The sequence below is a fragment of the Glycine soja genome, chromosome 9, assembly GCF_004193775.1.
Source record: "Glycine soja cultivar W05 chromosome 9, ASM419377v2, whole genome shotgun sequence".
NCBI classification, from domain to species: Eukaryota; Viridiplantae; Streptophyta; class Magnoliopsida; order Fabales; family Fabaceae; genus Glycine; species Glycine soja.
This window is the reverse complement of record NC_041010.1, coordinates 44317232-44333522: the sequence shown is the minus strand read 5'-3', so window position 1 is coordinate 44333522 and position 16291 is coordinate 44317232. Positions and strand designations below refer to the sequence as shown.

Sequence of the window (16291 nt, the reverse complement as noted above, 5' to 3'; positions counted from 1 at the left end):
TAATAGTGAAGAGTAAAATTAAGTATTGACATTAAATAAAGATCGGGAACCTAAAAAATTCTTAAATAAAAAAAGATTATTCTTAATTATACAATATTCCATCCATATGCTAGAAATATCATGACGGGAAAAGGACAATTTAAAAAAAAAAACTACATAACGAATATATGTGGCAGAATTGTCATATTTTAAAATCAAATCAAATATATTCATTCATTTGCTTTGGCAACAGTAGACGCTAAGCTCACCAGAAAACTAAAATAAGTAATAGATCTGTCAATCAGGTAATGGATACATCGAAATAGAGAAATACTAGCATAGACATGATGCAGTAAACTCATGCAATAGGTTTACTTTATGTGAATATTTACCTCTAAATGTGACTATAATTAATCATGATGAGATTCAACACTGGTGTTATATTTGAGTGAAATCTACTTTATTTTAATTAAAAAGCGAAATAAAATAGCATGCTGAAGGGCAATATATATAAACATAAAATCAGTTTAGTATAAAATTTTATCAGGTCTTTAAATAAAAGCTAAAGACAATTTTTCAAATATTTAAACCGGGAATAGGCTAACTTATAAATAGTTAAATACATGGTGGGTGCTCGGTTAGTTAGATGAGGTGTGACTCACAATACAATAAAAATAATTCAATATTTAAGGCCATAAACTTATTGTTAAAAGCTTATACAAATAGAGTTTGCAATTAGTAATATTTAAAGTGAACAAACAGGTGACGACAAATATTGACACTCCAAAATTCAAAGTTGAATAAGCAAGATGCCAAAATCCATGGAACTTTCAAAGAAGCAACCATTAAGAATATTATAAGCAAAGATCTGCACGTTGTGCCACAGTAGTCATCAGAAAAATACAATTATTTAAACAAATTCCGATGCTATATATGAAACATTGAACCATTTAGTTCATGGCACACACACTGGTGTTTCCACCAAATACAGTGAGCAAAGTTAGCTAAAAATTAAAACATGGCTTCCGCCACCGTGGATTCCGACTTTGAATTCTTGGAATCTGTTCAACAATACCTACTTGGACACGATTCCGTCAATCTCATGCCTGAAACCCACCAAACTGCATCTCATGATCCATTTTCAGACCCTAAATGTGATGGTGATTTGGAGAACATCATTGTTTTCCGAAGTGAGGATGCAACGGCTGTGGTGGCGCGTGATGTCCACGCGCCACCAACATGGAAGCATTACAGAGGGGTGAGACGTAGACCATGGGGAAAGTTTGCGGCCGAGATTAGGGATCCAAAGAAGAATGGAGCTAGGGTTTGGCTTGGGACTTATGATACTGAAGAGAAAGCAGCTTTGGCATATGATAAAGCCGCTTTCAAAATGCGTGGGCGAAAAGCTAAGCTGAATTTTCCTCACCTTATTGATTCCGATATGTTGTCGGAGGAGGTGATGGTGACAACTTCCAAGAGAAGGTTAGCGGAAAATTCTCCACCCTCATCACCATCGTGGTCGTGTTCAGATGATAGCTCAGAATCACAAGGGGCAAAGAGGAGGAAGAGCCTGGCTGATCTACTGAATAAATTAGCCAAGAATAGAAGCCATGTCAAGGTGGAACGTTGAGTGGGCTTAATGAGCCTTCAACGATATTTGTAATCTAATATGATGTTCATAGAGTGTAATTTTGTTCACCATTGTGCACTTGTTATGTTTGAATGAAATTGTTTGCATACACCATTGGTGAAGTTCAAGTTGTGATGAAATATCAATAAAACCAAGAAAAACAGTTTGATACATGTTCAACTTTTAACTTGCACTATGGATTTTGATTATTAGTTGTAAAATAAATCAAAAAATTATACCATAAACATGTGGGGGGGGGGGGATTAATTTATTTGGTTGATTTTTACAACCTCATCCAAATTAAAAACGATAGATATATGCATTATGCAATACTTAATTTTTTTTGTTAACTCCACCCTCCGGTGGTTAAAAGGTTATCGTCAGCAAGTGATGAAACATAGATGAGAATGAGTGTACAAAAAGTAGAGGTTAATTTGGTAAAATATGGTATGCATTTGTTGGTGTTTAAAAGCTTAATTTGAGTTTATGTTTGAGTTAAAGAGAAGCAGAGGAAGAGGAAAGGTGGTAAAAACGAACAATTAAAGAGGGAAAAAGGAAAGGAATGCTTTGATTTTCCCTTTTTTGATCAAGTTGGTTTGATTCAATTAGTATGTAAAACTTTCTAAATTAAACAAATTAATGTGTATAGATATGCACTCTTGTTCTTAAATCGAAGTATTTTAATTGGAGCCCACTAGTAATTTGGGGCTCCACAACCAACCCTACCTTTGCATCGCCGCCAGCTAATGAGGTCAGGGGAAGCCTTGTCCTTCCCTGCGTACCTACTTTCATTCAATTTCTTTAATCATTACTTTTAACAATAGTACTGTTCCTTAATTATAAGGTTTTTGTTAACCGATGCTTTTAAGAGGGTCGGTTTTTCTTTTGGTAAGCGGGCCCAATTTCGCACTGAAACATTATGCAAAGCAGTAAATAGAGGATGCTTTCGTTGATTCTAACATTAAACAGTTAGCCCTTTATTAATTATTATTTTAAGGCTCTTATAAAGGTTGTGGGGGGGAATTAATGTATTTGACATTTTAAGGGTTCATACTTATCCGGCTGGTTGTGTTGCAGTCGCGTCTTTTTTTCTTCTTCTTAATACAAGTTATTTCTATTATGCCATTAATAAATTTACATAGAGAATGAATTTTACCAACACAACCATTCAATTATAACTGTATATAACTAATTCATTAAAAAAAACTATATAATAACTAATTATCTTTAAATATATCGAAGTTAGTTTGTAAAAAATTTCTTCTGTATTTTGTCCCAATAAAATTATAATATCATTTTTTGGTCCCAAGCTAGGTGTCGATAAATTTAAACCTACGTAATATTTTTTTAATTTAAATATTAAAATACAAATTCTTGGGATTAAAAGCCACAATAAATTACAAGGAAAAAAATTAAAAAATGTATGAATTGAACCACCTCTCTCTCTCTCTACCTCCACCTCATAACAAACACAATAACTATCAGAAAAGATCACACACACTTACACTCACGGATCCCACCCACACATCCAAATTCAAATCAAAACCCCCCTTTCCCCACCACCCTTACCCACAACAACAACGGTTTGGACCTTTTCCTCCACCGTCGCAAACCCACCCCCACCACAAAACAACAAGATCTGACCAAGAACAAGAATCAAGAACATGAACAGATTTGAATGCCCAACAACGAGAATCAAGAACAAGAACAAATCTCGGAGAAGAAGTCGAGGAGGTAGATGAAGGAGGCAATGAGGGAGAAAATGTTGACGAGCTCCTCCTTCTCCTATTTGCACTTCTTGGCCTCGACCTTCTTGTCGTGACGTTGAGGAAGTTGGTGCTGCTGTTGGAAGTGCTACTTGGGGTGCGGTGGGGGCTTTCCGTCAAAGGAGTCGTCGGAGGAGGAGGCGGGGAAGGAGGCATCGTTGGTGTTGGCGAGGAAGAGGAAGGGTATGAGAAAGAGGAAGAGAAAGAATAAGAAATAATAAAGCTAATGCGTGACTTACTTTTAGTCACGTACACTCAGAAAATAATACATTATAATTTTATATTATAAGAAAGAAAAACAAATAAAAAAATTTATTAGGACAAAAACACTTTAATATATTTATATGAAAAAAAAACATATTTAACTTAAAAAATACTAATCATATTTCTAAGATATGGATACGATATACCTATTCAAGTCAGTCCAGTCATAGGAAATTTAAATAATTTGCCTGAGATTTCAAATTTAAACTTCATTATTTCTATGTGTGTACAGAACACATGATAATTTTTTGTAAAAAAAAAACACACACACATGAGAAATAAAAACAATTAACTAATCTTAAGCATATTATTATTAAATTCAAGATTACTTATTCCAAATGTGAGTAGCAAAATAGGAAAGGCTCAGATTCCTATGTTAACGGAGATCTCACAAGATTACTGCCTATACTTATTTCATAAATAGGGTCGGGATGGATGATGGATCATAATACCATCTCATGCATTCCAGCAAATATATTTTTTGTTATAATATTTTATGCAAATTTTGTCTAATTTACATATCTTTAAAGTTAAGATAAAAATTTATGTTTTATTAATATTTTGCGGTGTATAAGTCCATTATTAATGATAAAAAAAATGAGAAATAATATGTTGCTCCTATGTTACAATAACCAACACGTTATGACACACCAAGATTATCAATTATTTATTCATTATTTGGAAAATACAATTTGAAGATTTCTAAAGGAAGATACAATGTCTCGCATGTTAGCATAAAAAGAAGTAAATAAAATAAGTAAATAAAAGAATAGCAACCCTGAATGGAGGTTGCAGACACTGTAATAACAATGCTACAGAGTACAAACTGGGAGAAAAATACAGGGAAAAAAGCAGTGCTGATAAAATAGATATGATATATTATAATATACTTACTCTTCACATTTGACGTTACGAGAGATTGCGATATTGCCTGAAATCCACACTTGGTATGAAGAATTTCAGCAACATCATCCTTTGCATAAGCAAATCAGCTAGCACTTTCCTCAACAAATTTGCACGCTATACACCTGCCAGCAGAAGATGGTATCTTGTCTTGAGACTCTTGACATTGGTACAACAACAGCATGTTACTGAGTTCTAATAAACTTCCACCTGTGGTCCAGTATCAGATTACCATTTATTGAACTGGCAACACCATATGAACAATCATGGCATGATATCTCTCTTCATTTGTTTTTCATCTGCTAGGAGATGCTTAGATTTTAATAGTTGTATATATTGCTGTAGACCAAAAATTTTCTTAGACATCAAATCAATTTCAATAGAGAATTGTTTCTGAATTTGCAAATCCGCAGTGGCTTTGAACGAAATATGATCTTCTTATTGATAGAAAGTGAGAGGCCATTGGGATAAAGGGTGAGTGACGCTATGCCATTTGAACAAGCCAAAAGAGAACGTCATTTCCCTATAATCCAATTGAGACAGCCATTTCCCTAAATACATATTGGATCCACAGGTGACAAGCCAACAAGATTTTCGACATTATCAAAGTTAACGGTCTCATGCAGGATGTAGGTAATTATAATAATCAAAATAATGATACGATAACCTTCCCATTACAGCTCACCTCAACCAGAGACGTCCTTGCTTTGACACATCTAAGTGATAGACAAACTCATCAAAGGAAACCTGAAACATGTAAAATATCATGGACAAACTTAACTTGACTGTTGCATCTGTTGTTCCACTTATACAAAAAAAAGAAATAAGGGAAGGAAAACAGAAAAAACTTAATGAGAAACTACAACGGAATGATAAATCAAATAAGCATTAAAAATTTGAAATGAACTTCACGAGGATTTCAAACTTTCTAGAACTTCAATGGGAAGAGGCAAATGTAAGGCTACCTGATGAATTACAGAATCTGTGCCATTCATAACCCCAAATGTTGATCACATTAACATAGTAATCGAATGCAGAATTCAGTATCAAGATGCCAAAATCTCACATCATCTCCAGCAAGTATATTTTTTACCCCAATACTTCGACAGCAAAATCCAACTGGTTACTGATCCAGATGTAACCAACCTTAGAAAGCATCAAATCACATCATAAATTTTGTTACTTACTGACTTTGATTGCTAAATGGTTTTCCTTGTATATTCTTGCAGACAAATCAGAAACAAGATCATACTTATTGCTTTCATAGCATGCAGTCATAAATGCCGCTATTGTTACACGATTGACATTAGGGTCCTTGTCTAGTAACTTATGAAAGAACAGCGCTGCCATACCTACTTTCCTCTCACTACATAGCTTCCTGACCAGGGTATTAACTGTCCGGACCCAGAGTTTCTTTTCCAGCCTTTCAAGAACAACCATAGCAGAGCAACCGTCATCTATCTTGCAATATTCATAAGCCAAAGTTACTCGAGTAACTTCACATGGAGTAAGGCCCTTTTCTATCATGGCATCATACAAACAACGAGCCTCATCTAATTTTGACTGTTTGCACAGCCCACTTATAAGAGCACCATAAGTAATAGAATCCGAAGCACAACCATGGTCACTCATCCTATGGAAAAACTTCAAAGCCAAACTCAAATTACCTTCTCTGCAATAACCACATATCATCGATGTATAAGTTTTGTTCGTAGGAACAAGTCCAAATCTCACAGCTTCCTCAAAAAACATCTCACTTTCTTTCATTCTTTTTTCCCTACAGAACACTGCAATCAATGTAGTGTATGAATGAATGTCAGGTTGAATACCACTCTTGACCATCTTATTGAACAACACCAACGCTTGCTTAATCTCCGCCTGTTTGCAATGTTCAGATATGAGAATAGTATAAGTAACTTTATCAGCGTCCAACCCATTACGAAACCCACTCTTAAGCACCTTGTAAGCCTCTTGCACCCTTCCCTTTTTACAAAGGCCATCGACAATGGCATTATAGGTACAAACATTGGGACTGAAACCTTCCTCATTCATCACATTCATCAACTCATATGCCCTTTCAAAATTCCCAGCTTTGCAGTGCCCATCAATGAGAGTCGTGTACGTGTTCGTGTTAGGGGCCAATCCCTGCTCCTTCATCCGGCTCAGCAGCATTTCAGCGCGGTTCATTTTCTCATCCCTGCAATACCCACTAATCATGGCAGTATACGTAAGCACATTCGGCTTATGATTTTCACTTCGAACAAGCTTAAGAAACAATCTAAACGCCTTCTCAGTCCACCCTTTCTTGCACAGACCATCAATCAAAGCCGTGTGAGTATACACATTCGGCTTCCACCCTCTCCCAACCATCTCCTCCAACATCTCAAAAGCCTGCTTCACGCTACCCCTCTTGCACAACCCCTCAATCATACACGTGAAGTTAATCAAATTAGGCCTCAACCCCATCTCACAAAACCTCCGAAAATACCACAATGCCCTCGTCACAAAACCCTTCTCACAGAACTCCCTCACTATCAAACTCAAAGTCGCATTATCAACCACAAACCCTCTCTCAATCATACCACCCAACCACCTATCCGACTCCAAAACATTACCCAATTTACAATAACCAACAACCATGACCCTGTAGCTGACACAATTCGGTTGCACCCCTCTCGCACACATTTCATCAAACAGATTCTCTGCATACTCAACCAACCCCATTTCAGTCACAATCTTAACGACCCAGTTCAGAGTTTTGGTACTGGGAGCCAACCCCTGGTTGTGCATTTCGATGACCATTTCAATAGCTTCTTTGACCCTCCCGATTTCGGCGAAACTCTTCACCATGCACTGCATGACTTCGTGGGCCTTCTCGAAATTTTTGTTTGAAATGAGAGATGCTGCGCACGCGATGTAGAGGCGCGTGAAGTGGCGGAACTTGGAGGAGGCAATGGCCCAGTTGAAGAAACTCAATGCCACCATTGAACCGGCGTCGGAGGCGAGGGAAGCGACGATGGTGACGGCTTGATCGTGAGTTAGGGAATTGGGGTCCACGTCGAGGTGGAGGGTTGGAGGGGAAAATCTCGCGTGGTTGTAGTGGTGGTGGTAAGAATCGTATACCAGTGAGCACACGCGTGTTACAGTGGACTGCACACAAGATGGTGATGTGATGTGGGTAAGTGTTTTTGTTCGAAGGATGAAGAGTGAGGTGAGCCTGTGTGGAGAGGCATGAGTTCTGAGAATGACAGAGGACAACATGAAAAGAGTGTTCACTGCAACTCTGCAAGCCAAGTGAAGTGTGGTGATTCAGGCCTCACTCCTTGTCTTTTAACTCATCTTAAAGAGAACATGTCAAAGTAAATTATTTCATAAACACAAGTGTTAATTTTAAAGTTATTATCAAACAAATTCAAATTCGAGTAGTTTGAATGAAAAAATATAATTATACACCAAAGATTATCTACAGGTTCTCTCAACAGACATTATTCTCACAAAATCAACATACACATTTTACTAATAACATAATTAAAAAATTAAAAAATATTAACTTTTGAAATATTCAATCAAAATATATAAAAAAAAATCCATGCACCACAAATGATCAAAAAGTTGCATGCAAGATAATAATTGCAAAAACAAAAAAATATATATTAATATATGACAGGTTATCGTGAAATTGTGACCAAATTTAAAAAAAGTTTTCTTCAGAATTGCAATTTGCAACTGAAATTTTCTCTTTAATGTGATTTCTCACATTTAATTTTAAGTTCTGAGTTGTAATTTGTGTCTTTTGACAAATTAAGGATGCGTCTCGGGAGTGTATTTTCATCTGTTTCTGTTTTCATTTTTTGAAAATTATTTTTATTTTTAAAAGATTAAAATTCTAAAAATATACTTGGTTTGATTTCTTATTTTTTATTTTCATGAAATAAAAATACTATAAATTTATTATATATTGACTTATTATCTTTTTGTATTTTTATATTTACTTAAAATTATATTTATTGTCACCGTAATTCTATTTTATCCGAGATGAGATTTCTATTCTCAACTGAAAATGATATAAAAATATTTTTATATCATAATTTAAATGATCTTTTTAAATTGAAAATAGAATAAATGTTTAAAAATATTTATTTATTATAAATTTTAATCCACTCTAAATAAATAAGAATGGTTATCTGGAACGCTGGAGTCTTTTCTTTTCAGTTATTTCTTATCTATTTTTATAAGAAATGTATAAAATAATTCATAGAGATTAGAGTATAATTGAGAAAAAAATAATTAATGTTATATTGGGATTCTGAAAACTATATATAAATAGAACCAAAGTTTTTCAAAATATCGGACAGTTAAAAAAAACCGAGGGAATATTATATAGATATAGATACGTCTACTGATACAACATATTGTGGAAAAGTAAAATTGTTTAACTTTTTTTTCCAATTTTTTTTATAAAATGAATTGAATCCAACTATCATATGTAACCAACGTAACAAAACTTTAATTTTAAAATAAGAAATGTTTTATACAAAAATATTTTAAATTAACATTTATTTTATATATATATATATATATATATATATATATATATTAATGTGCAATATTTTTATATTAAAATGGTCATGCACAAAAAAAAAAATTGATCATACATTTTTTTTCACTTTATATTAATCACATGAATGTAAAATCACTCGTAACATTACATCATGATGATACGTTATAAAGATGACTCAAACTTTTAATCATTATACGGCTAAATTAGTTATTTCATTTTTTTTTTCATTTTTTAATGTTAACAGATACTATCAGATATATAATTTGTAAGAACTTATTTAATAAAATTCCTAAATAACTACAATATTTAATATATTTAATTTTCATAATCATGACTTCATGAAAAAAAGTTACAATTAATATGGTTAATTAAATAAAAAAATATAAATAATGTCTTAAAATCACTTTTTATGCTTTAATATTTTTTTGTGCATACTTAATAATTAACTTACAATAAAATAATAAATATTGTCAATTAAGTTTCTAGTAAATTAACTTTTTTATATTTTAATTCTTAGCATTTCAAAATTTATTTAAAAACTTTTAATTTTTTATTATTTTTATTTTTGTCCATTTTTAATCTCAAGGTTTAATCTTGAGTAACAAAGAAATGAGGAACTAAAAATGTTAAAAATATTTTAAAGGAAGAATTTGTTAAAAATATTTTAAATGACTAAAAATTGAGATCTAAAAAATTGGAGTTACTAAACACTTAATTAACCTTAATAAATAATATTAATTTCTCTTTACTTATAAGTAATACGTGTTCAATTTGCAATCAATTATCTAACTTTGGTTATAAATCCCTTATAGCGTGTTAAAATCGTACCGATAAAAAAAATGTCTTCGTCTCACTCGTGACTCGTCTCTGTCCCCTCTCTGACAATTTCCGAGTCCTTCTCTTTTCCGATGGCTTCTACAAAGGTGGGTTTGCTTCAATCTCCATGCAATGTTCCATATTTATCTCATTCGTACTAAAGTTTCGTTTTTTCTTTGTATTACTGTGTGGGTTTCGTGTACCCTTGCTATCAGGTCAACAATCGAGGTTCCCCTGGATCAAAAAGGTTTCGAAACGACGGTACATATATGATCTTTATGGTGCCTAATACTGCAAGTAGCTTCTTTTCCTTTCCCCGTGTCTTGTTTTATTATCTGGGCTTGCAACAATGTTTTTTTTTTTTTTTTGCTGCATGAAGAGGAATTAGCACTATGCTTTTGTATTCTGGACTGTGTGAATTCAAATTTATGAGGTGAAATTTGTTTTTGGTTAGGCACAAAATGTGGTGTAATCAAAGGAGAGAATTTGTGCTTTCATACTCAGTGGTAGTGTATAAGTTGATTTTAACTTAGATAAAAGTTTAATTCATTTTATCTTTTTATTTTAAGTACTTAGTACTCACTGAGAGGTTATATTCTTCTTCTATGAAACTTGCTGAAAAGTTTATACAAATAGGACCACAGAGTAGTGTCTCAGAAAAAGGTGTGCTGCTTATGATGTCATTCATTTAGAAGTTGAACCTGGTTTTGTAGTCAAGGGGAAAACCTGAGAGGGCCTGTTTTATTGATTGGGAGAAGCTGTTTTATATTTGAAAGTGAATTTTGTTTGCCAAGAGAAGTTTTCTTGATGAGAGAGGTCGAGAAAAGGGGAAAGAAAACATTCTCTTCCAAAATAAATGTAAAGGGGAAAATATTTGCACTTAAAGGGCTTGTAATTTGATAGGAAATTTGATTTGACAGTGATTAAAGAGTGCGATGACAATTACAATTGTAAACTACTTTGCTTGATTTTCTTTTGGTTTTAACCATGAAATCCATGTTCATTTTCATTGCTCCATGTACTAATTAAATTGTTGCTGCCATGGAGCGGAGAGTAAGAGAGACCTTCTTTTTAGCTTATCTGAAAAGCATTAATACTGTCCCTTTTGATGACCCTTATTTTCTGTAGGAGATGACCTCATGCATGGACCTAGTGAAAGTTTACCTATTTACGTTAATTCAATGCTCCTGGCATATGAATGTTCAAATGTTTATAACACTTAGATTGTTCTTTTTTTATTGGAATCAGCTTCGCGTAAAGATGGAGATTGGACCTGTCCTAATTGTGGGAACTTAAACTTTTCTTTTAGAACTGTTTGCAACCAGGGACACTGTGGTGCCCCAAGACCATCCCTAACTCTAACTCCAGTAAGTGCATGCTTGTTTTGGATTGTCATTTCATATCTTGGTGAATGAATAATTTTATTTGAAAAGGTATGCAATGGACAAACTCCTGAACTGGATGTGTACAAATAGATGACCTATCGTTCCAAAACAATAGAAGAGAAAAAACTTTCAAGGAAACCACAGTGGACTCTATTTCATATCATGTTTTTTGTTTTCTTCTCAGTTTTGGAATTTTGTTTGTAGAAGCAAATATATTTATCTCTTTTTCTAGTAACTTTATTACTTGAATAGTGAAAGATCCAAATCTCCTGTAAATATTTGATACTTCATGTTATAGTTTCTGGGTGAAAAATTTGTGGAATGGGTATCTATAAATATAAATTAATTTATCCCAGTATATGATGTTAAGCTTGAATAATTAAAATTAATTTATCCCAGTATATAAATTAATTATGAATATAGATTTTTCTTAGCATATAATTCTTGGTTAAAATTAGCTCTAAGTGACAACAATGAATTAAAAATTTGTATAATTGTTGTTTTATGCTTGGTAACTTTTAATTTTGACAAGTGTTTGATTGATTGGGATCTGCAGCCAGCCCCCATTATAAGCCCATATAGAAACAGTCATCCCTTCTACCATGGTGGTTTTGGCATTCCTCCTCCATCATATGGAATACCAAGTCAGTTTGGATCCCCAATACCTCATCCTGGCCTACAGTATGATTATGGTTTGTATGCTAGGGCTCGTGCACCATACAGTCCATTGCCCATGTTCCCACCTGCAAGCTTTGGAGGTATTCTTCTAGTAACTGTATCGGTGTTTCTTTAGTTGTGCACCTATAATTATTTAAGTTACCATTGAATCAGGTATTAATTATGGCCCAAGGCCCAGAATTGATGGCTATGGATATGGCTTTCAAAGTCCTCCTCCTCCATGGGCTGAAGGATTAGTAGCTGATAATTTTGCATCTCGAAAACGCAGAGGAGGTATTTTCAGGATCTATTACCTCTTGATTTATCTGTATATCATGGTATCTTTGGTATATTTGTTTGTTTCTTGTTTTCATATATTAATTCACCTTAAGAATTTTCTTGCTCTTCGACTAGTTGTCCTTTGCAAAAGGTTAGCTTAATAGTTTTTTAAAATATTGAACTTGGCTTAGTAGTTATACCAATGTGTTGTGGGAAAGAAAAAAAAAATACTTATAAATAAGTGTTGTTTTTGAAGAACTTCAGTTTAAGAAGCAAAGCTTGTTCCACAAGGAAAAGAAGCAAGTTTCGATGTAAATGCTCACTTCTCACCATATTATATAAAGATATATTGAAAATATGAAGTATTAACATAAAAGACTTTAGAAATCTATTGGAGTGTGAAATGTAATAATTACCTGTTGTTTTTTCAACTACTACCCGCTAGCCTTTGTAGTTCATAGCTGGTATTTTAGAGTTTGACTTTATGGTTCATAATAAAATTACAAAACTCCGGAAACAGCCTCTTTGCATATGCAAGGGTAAGGCTGCGTACAACATCCCTCCCCCATACCTTCGCATAGCGAAGAGCCTTTGAGCAATGGGGTACGAAGTTTTTAATAAAATTACAAAACTAAGGCTCTAACATCTGTCATCAAGATCCATCTTCAACATCATTGTTAACTTATTATCAAGTGTATCAATTTTATCACAAGTAGTAAAGATTAAAATGGAAGTCTAAGTGTCGAATTCACGTGAACTTTGGTTGTACTTAAGTGATGCAAACCCAATTATTAAGTAATGAAAAGAAGTAGAAAAAGATAAAGATAAAGAATTGGAAGTGTGAAATTTGGAGTAAGATAAAGAAAAAGATAACAAGAAAATAAATAATAACTTAAATGCAAAAAGTGAAATCAGAATGTGATAATGTTGGGGCCTAATATGCCAAAACTACTTATAATGTAATGTAAAAGATTTTCTCTACTTAATGAAATCCCTGTTTCCACCCGCATCTACTAAATTACCCTATCTTTGGTTTCTCACATGGAGGGCCTAGTTATTTATCCTTTCCCCCCAAATTTCTTTGCAGAGACAAAAGTAACAAACCGCATTAAGATAAGAGATGCAAGAATTCTTTAGGGCAAAACAAATATCAATTTATTTCTAGCAATGAATTTATTTAGATACCCTTCCCCAGTTCTTTAAAAAATAATCATTTTTCAATGCATTACCCTTTAAACATTATATGGGTGATCAGACCATAATAACAGAAAAGTACAACGAAGAATAATAGAAATAGAATTGCATTAAATAGATAATAGGGAAGAATTACATTACAAGAGTTTGGCCTCTAGGCTCCCAACAAAAGGGATTTAGCCTCTCATACCCATGAGAGGTTTTACACTTATGGGGCTCATGGAAGAAGGGGTTGGATGACTAATAGCAAGAAAATGGGGAATGGCTAAGGAAGAGGTTTCCTCTAAGGGATAGGCTCAGACTTTGTATAGCTGAGACTTGGTGTCTCTTTTCCTTTTGCTTCCTACTCGTTTTATAGGCCTAAGGTAGCTTACTTTTCACGCTGACCTCGTGCTTAGCGCGGACTTTCACGCTAAATGCGAATCTGGGCTTCCTTGTGGGCCTTCTCGCGCTAAGCCTATGTTGCGTGCTGAGTGAGACTGCACGCTAAGCTTGAACTCGCCCGCTAAGCGAGAGTATGCGCTAAGTTTGGATTGCGCGCTGAGTGAGCTGTCCAATCCTTATTCAATGCTTTTTCTTCCAGATTTTCTTTAATTTCTTCTAAAGTGCTTGAAATCTTCTTTTTTTTGTTTATTTCTGCTAATAAAAAATTGCAAAGATGTTAATTTCTTCGTTATTTCATTAAAATCAATAATAATGTGAAGAAATTATTATCATTATTAGTCAAAATTGACTATCAAATTAGCTCAGATTTTGCAGTTATCAATCATCTGACACACTCAGGCAACAGACAAAATCAAAGTGTATGTGTTATATTCTGCATTTATATGAACCTTTGCAGTAGAATCATTAACATTGCATCTTAATTGTCTTAATACATTAAGCAAGAAAAAAGAAATATAAAAAAATGAACCATGTTGCATTGTTTGTGCAGGGCCTGATGGTTTGTCTGAAGGGGACTGGATTTGTCCAAGGTGTGACAATGTTAATTTTGCCTTTAGAACCACTTGCAACATCAAACATTGTGGAGCCGTCAAACCTGTAAGTGTTTCATCTTTGTTTTGCAATGCTCCTTTTTACATGAATCATGAATGAATATTGCACCTAAAGATAAAATGAATTATAAGAGGGAGAGTCTTTAGAAAATAATCTTTAAATAATTACAAAATGAGAAAAATATGCGAATGTTGCTTTTTTTTAAAAAGTAAAAATATGTGATATTCTAAACTAATCAGACTTAGCTCAATGTTTTACCTTTCAAGTTTTACCTGTTAGTTTGGATGATTTTTCTACTTAGCAACTTAACTTTTTATCATGTTATAGTGTGTACCTTATGTTGCTTTTATCCCTTCTTTTAATAGATTTTTGTTAGGGTGAGGGTATTTTCTTTCCTTGTTTTCAATGTAACATTATTTACTGATTTCTACTTTTCCATGTTTTATTGAAGAGCTCAAACAAACCAAATACAGCAGTTATCCCTGAAGGTAGTTGGACTTGTGAAAAATGCGGTAACCTCAACTATCCCTTTCGAAATGTATGCAACCGCAAAGACTGTAGAAATGAGAAAACAGTTTCTGCCTAGTGACATCTCTATATTGTAAATAGAGGCTTCATTGCATTTGTCTCCTTTTGTAAAGGAAAGTTACTCTTAAATGATAATTTTTCTATAATGATAGCCGGGACTTTTAAGGGAAAGGTTTTCCTACATATAATTTTGCCTTGATTATTGATGATAATTCTTTTTCGGAATTTAATGTCAATTTATATTGAACGACTACCAAAAGTGGTGGCATCTAATATTTTGAGGCATGTCATTGTTCATATTAAATGGTAAATAATAGTTCAGTTTAAACAAACTTATTTGTTAAAAAAACACTTATTTTAATAAAATAAATAACTTTATGTTTTTTAATGTTTTTGTCTAAACTAATTTTGCTTAAGAAAAATAGCTTTCACCAATGTTGTTATCACTAATGTGACCCATCACCATCCTCAGTCACTTTTGTCAGCACACACAATAATGATAATAGTAATAATGTGATAATATTAGTGGCAACAACAATGATAGTGTTATAAAAGGAGTTTATAATTTCTTACTAATATTTGTAGTTTTAATCTAAGATTAATTATTATTTATTCTCATATTCTTACGTATCACAGTAATATATATATATATATATATATATATATATATATATAGATAAAATAGAGAGGGACGAGCCACAAAGATTGATTCTCAACTTTGAATCCAGAGTGTGAATGAAGATAGATTAATATAAGCTGCCTTTATTCAAACAAGTTATATTCTACTTTGAGTATAGTCGCAAGCTATTCCAGGCCAAGAATCAGATAAATAAATAGTTAAACATTGGATATTATATTAGTATTTGTAGTGTACAGAGAAAGTCATCCTTTTCTTTAACGGCAAAGTTAGAGATATCATTAACCCACTTCCCTATCACCTCCTACCTTGTGTTCAAAATCTTTGTTGAATTGCAGCTTTTGTGTTCAAGTGTTGACGAAAAAAAATTATTGCGAATTTCCGATGAGCTTCATGGGAGGAAAAGGTTGTTGTTAATTTTCTTTCCTTTCATAATTCTCATCAATTTTTCACATGCTAATACCACATTTTGATTTTGCACCTCAGGGCTATCAACGACCAAGTTATTGAACTTGGTAGTGAATACATTGTATAACCAATTTGTTGATGGATTCAAAGTTGGAATTCTTGATACCTTCAAGTAACTATGTAATTCAATTCCAATGAAAATGTTATCTTGTCTACCGTTATTGCCTTGGAATGATAAGTAATTAAATGAAGACAATGAAAATGAAAGTTTCATAGGATGGTAATGAT

General features: G+C 33.3%; 3 protein-coding genes across 7 annotated transcripts; 2 read left to right on the top strand and 1 right to left on the bottom strand.

Annotated features, from left to right (window-relative positions):
* Positions 1–915: 915 nt before the first annotated feature.
* LOC114367109 (ethylene-responsive transcription factor 1-like) lies at positions 916–1789 on the top strand. Its single transcript, XM_028324219.1, has one exon. The coding sequence runs from the start codon at positions 998–1000 to the stop codon at positions 1607–1609; it is 612 nt and encodes a 203-aa protein (XP_028180020.1). The 5' UTR covers positions 916–997; the 3' UTR covers positions 1610–1789.
* Positions 1790–2920: 1131 nt separating this feature from the next.
* On the bottom strand, positions 2921–7887 carry LOC114425802 (pentatricopeptide repeat-containing protein At4g19890). 3 transcript variants are annotated; one of them, XM_028392766.1, is made up of 3 exons: positions 5508–7887; positions 5228–5289; positions 2921–4752 (listed from the first exon to the last, which is right to left on the bottom strand). In XM_028392766.1, the coding sequence occupies exon 1, from the start codon at positions 7801–7803 to the stop codon at positions 5722–5724; it is 2082 nt and encodes a 693-aa protein (XP_028248567.1). In that variant the 5' UTR covers positions 7804–7887; the 3' UTR covers positions 2921–4752; positions 5228–5289; positions 5508–5721. The 3 variants fall into 3 exon arrangements, with proteins under 3 accessions (XP_028248567.1, XP_028248568.1, XP_028248566.1); XM_028392767.1 differs by having other exon boundaries at positions 2921–4667; XM_028392765.1 differs by having other exon boundaries at positions 2921–5289.
* Positions 7888–9901: 2014 nt separating this feature from the next.
* LOC114425797 (ranBP2-type zinc finger protein At1g67325-like) lies at positions 9902–15143 on the top strand. 3 transcript variants are annotated; one of them, XM_028392759.1, is made up of 8 exons: positions 9902–10026; positions 10135–10180; positions 11168–11286; positions 11861–12062; positions 12136–12255; positions 14185–14237; positions 14369–14475; positions 14882–15143. In XM_028392759.1, the coding sequence occupies exons 1-8, from the start codon at positions 10012–10014 to the stop codon at positions 15033–15035; spliced, it is 816 nt and encodes a 271-aa protein (XP_028248560.1). In that variant the 5' UTR covers positions 9902–10011; the 3' UTR covers positions 15036–15143. The 3 variants fall into 3 exon arrangements, with proteins under 3 accessions (XP_028248560.1, XP_028248558.1, XP_028248561.1); XM_028392757.1 differs by having other exon boundaries at positions 10135–10216; XM_028392760.1 differs by lacking the exon at positions 14185–14237 and having other exon boundaries at positions 10135–10216.
* The last annotated feature ends 1148 nt before the right edge of the window (positions 15144–16291 follow it).

Excerpts from the sequence above, each read along its gene's own strand:
- LOC114425797 (XM_028392757.1), top strand. Across the intron at positions 14,238-14,368 it reads GCAACAGACAAAATCAAAGT|GGCCTGATGGTTTGTCTGAA; the intron begins GTATGTGTTATA and ends TTGTTTGTGCAG. Across the intron at positions 14,476-14,881 it reads ATTGTGGAGCCGTCAAACCT|AGCTCAAACAAACCAAATAC; the intron begins GTAAGTGTTTCA and ends GTTTTATTGAAG.
- LOC114367109 (XM_028324219.1), top strand. The coding sequence starts at position 998 with ATGGCTTCCGCCACCGTGGATTCCGACTTTGAATTCTTGGAATCTGTT.
- LOC114425802 (XM_028392765.1), bottom strand. The coding sequence starts at position 7,803 with ATGTTGTCCTCTGTCATTCTCAGAACTCATGCCTCTCCACACAGGCTC.